General features: G+C 42.4%; 1 protein-coding gene across 1 annotated transcript; it reads right to left on the reverse strand.

Moving 5' to 3' along the window:
* Nucleotides 1-4,244: 4,244 nt before the first annotated feature.
* Nucleotides 4,245-6,314, reverse strand: LOC119270426 (glucan endo-1,3-beta-glucosidase GIV). Its single transcript, XM_037552427.1, has 2 exons — nt 6,193-6,314; nt 4,245-5,324 (listed from the first exon to the last, which is right to left on the reverse strand). The coding sequence occupies exons 1-2, from the start codon at nt 6,269-6,271 to the stop codon at nt 4,327-4,329; spliced, it is 1,077 nt and encodes a 358-aa protein (XP_037408324.1). The 5' UTR covers nt 6,272-6,314; the 3' UTR covers nt 4,245-4,326.
* Nucleotides 6,315-9,427: the final 3,113 nt, after the last annotated feature.

Below are 9,427 nucleotides of genomic sequence, written 5' to 3' on the forward strand. Positions count from 1 at the left end.
ATTGGAGCGTAATATTTTCACATTCATGTCAAACTGGTTACGCACCATATTAAAAAAATCTTTGAATGCAGGGAGAACTTCAGATTTATGCTTTAGGAGGTACAACCATGTGCACCTACTAAAACCATCAATGAATGTCACATAATATCTATCCCTTGTGAGGGCAGTTACAACTGATGGACCCCATACATCCGAATGCACCACATCAAAAGGTATCTTACTTCTCTCATTACTACTAGGATAATTGGTTCTAGTGTGTTTAGCCAGTTCACACACATCACACAAAAGCTTCTCCTTACAATAATTTTTAACTTGAGATGGAAACATGCGACCAAGGGCTTGGAATGACAGAACCCTAGTCTATAATGCATCAGTAGAAATTCATCAGTGGTCAAGCTATTCATCATACTGAGGGCATATGGAGATGGAGACGAGGCATTGGTAAGGTAGTAGAGGCCGTCATGCTCAATTCCAGTCCCAAGATTTCTTCTTGTCTTCAGATCCTGAAATGTACATGAGTGAGGGTCGAAGGATGCCTTGCAATTACGTGAGTTTGTAATTGAACTAACTGACAAGAGGTCCACTGGCAAATTAGGGACATGTAAGACTGGGCTTAAGGACAGAGATGGAGTACAATTAACGTTCCCATAACCCATTATCGGAGCTAAGGATCCATCAGCTATGCGTACCCTATCCCTTCCAGAACAAGGGGTATATGATGAAAAGTTCTTAGATGAGCCTGTCATGTGATTTGTGGCCCCTGAATCAATTATCCAAGATGTTAAAAAATTCTTCGTACCTTTCCCAAAATGAGCATCAGATGTAGCTTCAGCAGGGCCTTCTGAAGTATTTGCCATAAGTTTGCCTTTAAATTCTTCAAGTGCTTGGGCTGTTACAGCAGACCGTTCTCCCCCAAATAAAGTAAGATGAGCTCGATCTGGTCCTCTTGCATTACTACCGCCACTAGTGAATCTGTTAAATTGTTTCGGTTGCCATCCAGGAGGATAACCAACTATATCAAAACAAATCTTCTTCAAATGGCCTGGTTTTTTACAGTGGTCACACACCATCTTAGGCTTTCTCGTGTAGTCGAATCTAGTAGCATTTGCTTGCTCATTTCTTGAAGTACCAGGAGACTGAATTTGCTTAACTGAAGATAGTGCAGCTCTGCTATCAACATTTGTTTGTGAAGTTGTGATCTGATTGGCTAGCCGTGTTTCTTCCTCAAGTATACTTGAGATGGCTTGATCCAATGTAGGCCAATCTGTTGTGGCTTGTATGAGTTGGGAACGGAGATTGAACTCTGAGTTCAGACCATCAAGAAAAGTCTGAACCAACAATGGTTCAAACCACTCTCGAAGGAGGGGTACGTCCCTGGGATCATGTCTTAAATGGTCTAAAATACTCCAGGTCTCTATAGAGTTTCTTGATTTCTCCCGCAAATTCAGTCACTGTCTTCTGCTCTTGCTTGATCTGCCTCAATTCATGGAAAATCCTACTGACTTGCATCTTGTTCGATTTTCGTGAGAACTGTTTCTCAATGCTTGTCCACACCTCAGCTGCAGACTGAAACCCTTCAACTTGTTCCCTAACAGTATTCTCCATCGACCCCAACAGCCATACCATAACTCGCTTTTGATTCTGATCCCATTGCTCTTGTGTGACATCCGTTGGTTTTTTCATCGTCCTTCAAAAATTTCTGAAGTCCATGTGACTCCAGAATCAACGTGGCGTTCCGAGACCAGCTAAAAAAATCACCCGGACCAGTTAACCTGACAGGATTGGGTTCCAGGGTCTTCAAAATTTTAGAAGTACTGCTTGTCTTTGTTTGTGCCTGCTCCATCAGCTGTGAAATCATACGCTGCATACTTTCACACAATTTCTCAATACCGGAATCCCTACTGGTATCTCCCATGACCACTGAACAATTAGTGTATTTCTGGAAAAAACGAACAGCTACAATCCTTCACACAGTTCAATCCTCTCTACACCGAGTTACCACAAAGCAGGAAGATTCAATCCACCACAAGCTGCTGGACTAAAAACACTTCTACCTTATTGAGAGAAAAGGCAATACCAGCTGGTCCGTGGCAGTTCCTACTTAGTGCGGCACAGGAACACTTTAGAGTTCAGACCTGTACACCACGACGACGGCAGCGGAGCAGCACAAAGGCAACGTGGAGCGGAACAGCAGGAGGATGCCGCATGCCAGGAGGACAGCGGCACAAAGGCACTGCAGCACAGCTGGAAGATGCGGCCCCGCACGAGGACGACGGCGACCTTGGCGAAGTTTGGCTGCCACGCACAAAGGCGGACAGCTGCTTACGACCACGACGAGCACCAAACTTAATCAGATCAAATCCGGGTCCAGGACCGATTGCTCTGATACCATGTTGAATCCCTCAAAAAGAAACGAATTTTGGTGTGAATCAACTAGAGATTTGAGAGGGGATTTGAGAGAGGAGTTCACAATACAGAGAACTGGAGCAACATCATGAGCTGCCGTCCATTCCTTTCCTTATCTCTCTCTTCCTTCTTTACACTCTTGTCCTCCTGACATTTATAATTTACACATTAGTACATCATACCAAATACAAATTTACCACTAAACTCAACAGATACTTTCAAAAAGACATTCATTGAAATTTATATACGGCACTATAAGTGAAAGACAATTAATACTTCGGTGGAACCCAACATGTGGCTATGATACAATTTTTTAGGGAGGTTGTGGCTATGAAACATTATTTTTGTGGGGGTATGGCTATGCAACTCTTTCTTGTGAATTTATATACGAAACCGTAATGATACAGACAAATCTGTTATCAATTTGGTAGCAGAACCTCAAAAAAAAGGGGGTTGCATATTTAAAAAGATATAAATACCCAACTAATTTACAAAACATGCTCTGCTCCTCTCTAATAAATCTATCCCAAAAGGTAGCTAAAATCCTCTATAATTTGAACATAATTTTGGCGACAGATTAAACCAGCAAACTAAGTGAAAGAGATTGATTGGTCTGTGTCACAATACTTTGATGGAACTCTACATGTAGATATGAAGCCTTTGTTTCTCGCGGGATGTGGCCATGAAACCTTTTCCCCATGGATGTAGCTATGAAACCTTAACGGCATCAATATACATATCCGGCAATTTTATTACCGCCTTGATAGTAGAACCCAACAAGAAATGATTCGTATATCAAAAACTGTATATAAATACAGCAGCTTTACCAACACGCCTATAGTAGAACCCGGCAAGAAGGGCACATTTAAATCAAAATGCAGTAATACATGCTCTACTTCTACCCAAAAATGCATTATCTCACAGGTCCACTTCATACCTCTAAATACGTACATACAAAAACATCTAAATACATGTACATACAAAACCACCTAGATACAAAAACATACCTGAAGGAAGGGAAGCGAGGAAGACTCCGGCAAGCAACGCCAGTACAAGCAACGGGTAAAAGCCTCGCGTTCTCAGCATCGTATCCAAACAGCCCTGATCTCCTCTGCTCTCTACTCTAACAATGCAATGTACTACGAGTGTACAGGTGCATATCCCAAACTGGCTGGGGCAACCATGTATTTATACTCGCTAGTAAATGTGTATCTTTTGATATTAGATAGTATATTAATTGTACACATATCTTAGGTAAGATATTGTTTGCGCGTTAATATGATTAATGCTGGATTTGATATTTGATATGGTATTAATTGCATGCTAAACATGTTAACCGCTCACCAATGGAGAGGCTTAAGTCGTTGGATTGATCTGGTTTGATGGCCCAGATTAGTTGCATGAGCCTCGTTGGGTCTTTCTATATTGGTATATAGAATAGATATTGATTCCCGGTGTGTGGAATTACACAAGTGCACACTGACACTAGTGTAAGGGCGCCATATTATAAAGGATAGGTTTGTAATTGTTTCTTGGTGGTCTCTTCTCCTATTCATGTACATTTAATCTACTCCCTCCGTTCCTAAATATAAATAGATTTCTGGGTATTTAATGTGTATAAGTTCTTGAGTTTATTTGTAGATCTTATCCAATAAACCTTTTTACAATCAAAACATTTCAATGGGAAAACTCAAACACCTACTTGGAGTTTTTGGGTTTTGAAAATTTAAAGAATGAAAATGAAGTGAGAACAATGTAAAATCATGGTGTCATGATATGGTCTCTAGAGACAGATATAGAGATATAGAAGAGATTAGGCAGAGAAGATGTTTGCCAGTATGCGTAATTTATTCCATACTATTTTTTATTCTCTTTATTACAAGCATATTATTATGTTAGTAAACGTGCATCAATTAATCTCTAGTGTCCACCGAATCCATACGAGTTCGTGTGGTTGGCCGCCGCCAATGTTGCTCCTGCGAAATTGATGGGGTACACCGGCGTTTTGTTGGGGTAGAAGAGCCCAAAGTGCCTTTCTGTCTCAGCCCCGGGCTTCTGGTTCTCGTTGAACATGGCAAACACGTATGCCTCCATGGGTCCAGGCTTCTTGGGCGTGCCGTGTGCCACGTGGTTGATGAGGCCCTGGTTGTACGCCCGCGCGTTCTCCGGCGTCGCAGCGAGGCCGCCGGCGGACGGCCACCCGCTCTCCGACACCACCACCCTCACGCCCGGCGCCCCGGCCTTCTCCAGCGCGAAGTACATGGCGTCGACCATGGCGTTGAAGAGGTTGGTGTAGACGAGCCCGGTGCCGGCGTCCCTCACGGGTGTCGCGCCCGGCTGGAACGTCGCGTAGTCGAGCTTGATGTCCCTCGGGTTGCTGCTGTAGGCAAAGTACGGGTACACGTTGGCGAGCAGCGGCGCGCTGGTGCTGGCCAGGTGCCGGGCGATGTCGACCGTGTAGGGCTGAGCGAACACGGCGGCGGAGGGTGGGTAGGAGTTGGTGAGCACGTCGAACCTCACCGCCGTGGACACCTTGATGGCGCCGCCGAGGCCGGCCGCCGCCAGGGCCTTGTTGAGGTTCCGCATGGCCGCCAGGATGTACTGCGCGGCGCCGCCCGTGACCTCGTTGCCGACCGCGATGTACCGGATGGTCACCCCGGCGCTGTGGTAGGGCTTTACGTGGGCCTGCACCCAGGAGGTGGCGGCGGACAGACTGCCGGCAAGGACGGCGACGTCGTTATTGGTGGTGCCGAGCATGAGGCTGATCCCGGAGCCACGGAGCGCGTCGAGCGCCTGGAGCTGGACGGAGTAGATACGCATGTTGGTGATGCCCTTGGACCTGTAGAGCTGCACCGCTTCCCTCGGCGGTGGGAGGTTGTTTGCGATGATGCCGTAGCACACGCCAATGGATTGCACGCCTGCACCGTATAATAATTTATCAGTTTGTCTAATTCACATCTAGATGTTTTTTAATGATGTCACATCTAACCTCCTAAAAATAACTACACAGCAACAAGAAATAAAAAAAAAAGCTAGGACAAAAAAAATAGACCACAAACATAGTGCTTATCAGCTTAGATGTGACATAACTATGTCACATCTAGATGTGTCCTAAACAGACCTATAATTTATTAAGAAGAATTAATATCCAGATATAAAAATGGCTAAAATCTACTGTACTTTAAACATAATATTGACCACAATAAACCAGCAAACTAAGTGAAAGGCATATGTTGGTTGATGTCACAATACTTTCGATGGAACTCTTCGTGTGGATATGAAACCATTGTTTTTCGCGGGATGTGGCTATGAAACCTTTTTCCCGTGGATATAGTTATGAAACCTTAACGGTATCAATATACATATCCAACAATTGTATTATCGGTTTGTCTAATTCACATCTAGAAGTTTTCTAAGGATGTCACATCTAAGCTCCCACAAATAACGCAGCAACAAGGAACAGAAAAAAAAGCTGGGACAAAAAAAATAGACCACAAACATAGTGAATATCAGGTTAGATGTGACATAACTATGTCACATCTAGATGAGTCCTAAACAGACTCTTGTATTATTGCTTTGATAGTAGAACCCGACAAGAATGTATGGGTCATATATTAAAAACAGTACAAACATACAACTGCTTTACAAACACGCTCTACTTTATAGAAGACAAAATATAGTAGAACCCGGCAAGAAGAGGTCATTTAAATCAAAATTCAGTAATACATACTTACAGAAACATCTAAATACAGATACATACAAAACCACATATATACAAAGACATACCTGAATGAAGGGAAGCGAGGAAAACTCCTGCAAGCAAAGCCACCGCAAACACCGAAGAAAAGCCTCGCATGTTCCGCATTGTATTTGACAGCCCCGATTTACTTTGTTCTCTACTCTAACAATGCAATGTACTATTGGTGCATATCACAAACGGCTTGGGCAACCATGTATTTATACTCACTACTAAATGCCCGCGTGCGATGCACCTAATATTAGGCAGTATATTAATTGCATACATATCTTAGGTAGGATATTATTTGATATACGCTGGAGCTAATATTTGATATGGTATTAATGCACGCTAAATATTTTAAGCGCTCACAATTGAAGCAACTTGAGTCGTTGAATTGGCCTGGTTTGATGGCCGACATTAGTTGAATCTGCCCCTTTAAACTTTTTATATTGGTATATAGATATAGATAGATATATAGATATAGATATAGATATAGATTCTCGATGTGTGAAATTACAAAAGTGCACACTAACACTAGTGCAAGGGCACCATATTTTAAAGGTCAGATTTGTAATTGCTTCTTGGCACAATCTCCTCTCCTATTCTGCTGCCACCGCATCTATACAATGTCAACATATTTGCTCATCCATCATAGTCAAACCCTCTTCTCTGGCATATAAATGTAGTGAAAATATATTTTCACGATTGGATTTGTGAGCGTTTCTTGGCGGGCTCTTCCCCCATTCATGTACACTTGATCAACCTATCTTCCTGGCGGCATGACCGTTCTACATTAATGGAACAAAAAAGACAAATGGTTGCACTACATTCATATACGCCCCTGGGTTAATGTTGACATATTTGTTCTTTGATCATAGTCATATCTCTTCTTTAGAATATAAACGTAATGAAAACATATGTTGCAAATTTTGAAACTGACAGCTCAGTAGAACATTGAATACAACCATTATTTGGGCACTACCAATGCACTACTATATCTTAAGCTATATCATATACATAATTTGTGTGTTTTGATACCAATGGACTATATCTTAGATTTGTATCTAAAAGTACCCTCATTTAATATGTTTGTGAGAGAAAAGCATTAGTTTCCTTGGTTTTGGTGCTAAGAGACATCTCTAGATTAAGATAAAATAGTACTTTCTTTCCTCATTAAACATGGTGCCATATCAGATTTGTACCTATGAGGCATGCTTTAGATATATATAGTACACCTTGGATCATTGTGGCTATCCTTAGGGGTCTCCCAATGCATAATTTCTTAGCAAATTATCATAGGAGCTATAAGAGTTAAAGAGACAACTACCATAATACATTTTTCTTAGAGGTTGTATATAAATTTAATAATTTGAGGCTCATGCATACATGTGATTGAGCTAGAAATAATTTTGTTGCCTATGGCCACGTGCAAGGGTTGTATCTTAGCCAATATACAACCTTCTTCTCTCTCTTCATTAACTATTATGCCATATCACCAAAAATACATAAGAAATTGTACTAGTAATTAAGAAACTTGCATTGAAAGAGCCCTTACCCCTTCCATTCGGGTGGGTTGGGTCCTATGCAGTGCAATGCGACCAAGACGACTTTAGTGTGGTGATTAATATCAACGAAATCGGTGTGTTAATTTCCGCGGATTGCATGCACCGGGCAAGGCTTTTTCGTGGGGTGAAAGAGGGAGGTTAATTCCGCAAGGATTGCATGCACTGGTAAGCCTTTTTTGTGGATGAGGAATACGGGAGTTTAATTGCAGAGGTTAATGTGCTAATTACACTTGGCCAATGTTTTCACCATGTTGGTGCCTAGAAAATCCCTTGTAGCATATCTGTCTAATTCCCACCTATCGGGACATATTATTTGTCCAGTTTGGTGCAGGTGTGATAACCCACAAGTATAGGGGATTGCAACAGTTTTCGAGGGTAGAGTATTCAACCCAAATTTATTGATTCAACACAAGGGGAGCCAAAGAATATTCTCAAGTATTAGCAGCTGAGTTGTCGATTCAACCACACCTGGAAACTTAATATCTGCAGCAAATTGTTTTGTAGCAAAGTAATATGATAGTATTGGTAACGGTAGCGAAAGGTCACGATAGCAAAAAGTAATATTTTTGGTGTTCTGTAGTGATGGTAACAATAGCAACGGAAAAGTAAATAAGCGAAGAACAATATACGGAAAGCTCGTAGGCAATGGATCGGTGATAGAGAGTTATGCCGGATGTGGTTCATCACATAACAGTCATAACCTAGGGTGACACAGAACTAGCTCCAATTCATCAATGTAATGTAGGCATGTATTCTGAATATAGGCATACGTGCTTATGGAAAAGAACTTGCATGACATCCTTTGTCCTACCCTTCCGTGGCAGCGGGGTCCTATTGGAAACTAAGGGATATTAAGGCCTCCTTTTAATAGAGTATCGGAACAAAGCATTAACACATAGTGAATACATGAACTCCTCAAACTACGGTCATCACCGGGAGTGGTCCCGATTATTGTCACTTCGGGGTTGCCGGATCATAACACATAGTAGGTGACTATAGACTTGCAAAATAGGATCAAGAACTCACATATATTCATGAAAACATAATAGGTTCAGATCTAAAATCAAGGCACTCGGGCCCTAGTGACAAGCATTAAGCATAGCAAAGTCATAGCAACATCAATCTCAGAACATAGTGGATACAGGGATCAAACCCTAACAAAACTAACTCGATTACATGATAAATCTCATCCATCCCATCACCGTCCAGCAAGCCTACGATGGAATTACTCACGCACGGCGGTGAGCATCATGGAATTGGTGATGGAGGATGGTTGATGATGACGCTGGCGGCGGATTCCCCTCTCCGGAGCCCCGAACGGACTCCAGATCAGCCCTCCCGAGAGAGTTTAGGGCTTGGCGGCGGCTCCGTATTGTAAAACACGATGAATCCTTCTCCCTGATTTTTTTTCTCCCCGAATGTGAATATATGGAGTTGGAGTTGAGGTCGATGGAGCTCCAGGGGGCCCATGAGGCAGGGGGGCGCGCCCCCACCCTCGTGGCTAGGGTGTGGGCCCCCTGGCCTTGATTCTTTGCTAGTATTTTTTTATTATTTCCAAAAATAATCTCCGTGGAGTTTCAGGTCATTCCGAGAACTTTTGTTTCTGCACATAAATAACACCATGGCAATTCTGCTGAAAATAGCGTCAGTCCAGGTTAGTTCCACTGAAATCATGCAAGTTAGAGTCCAAAACAAGGGCAAAAGTGTTTGGAAAAGT

This window comes from Triticum dicoccoides, chromosome 3A, assembly GCF_002162155.2.
Source record: "Triticum dicoccoides isolate Atlit2015 ecotype Zavitan chromosome 3A, WEW_v2.0, whole genome shotgun sequence".
Classification (NCBI taxonomy): domain Eukaryota; kingdom Viridiplantae; phylum Streptophyta; class Magnoliopsida; order Poales; family Poaceae; genus Triticum; species Triticum dicoccoides.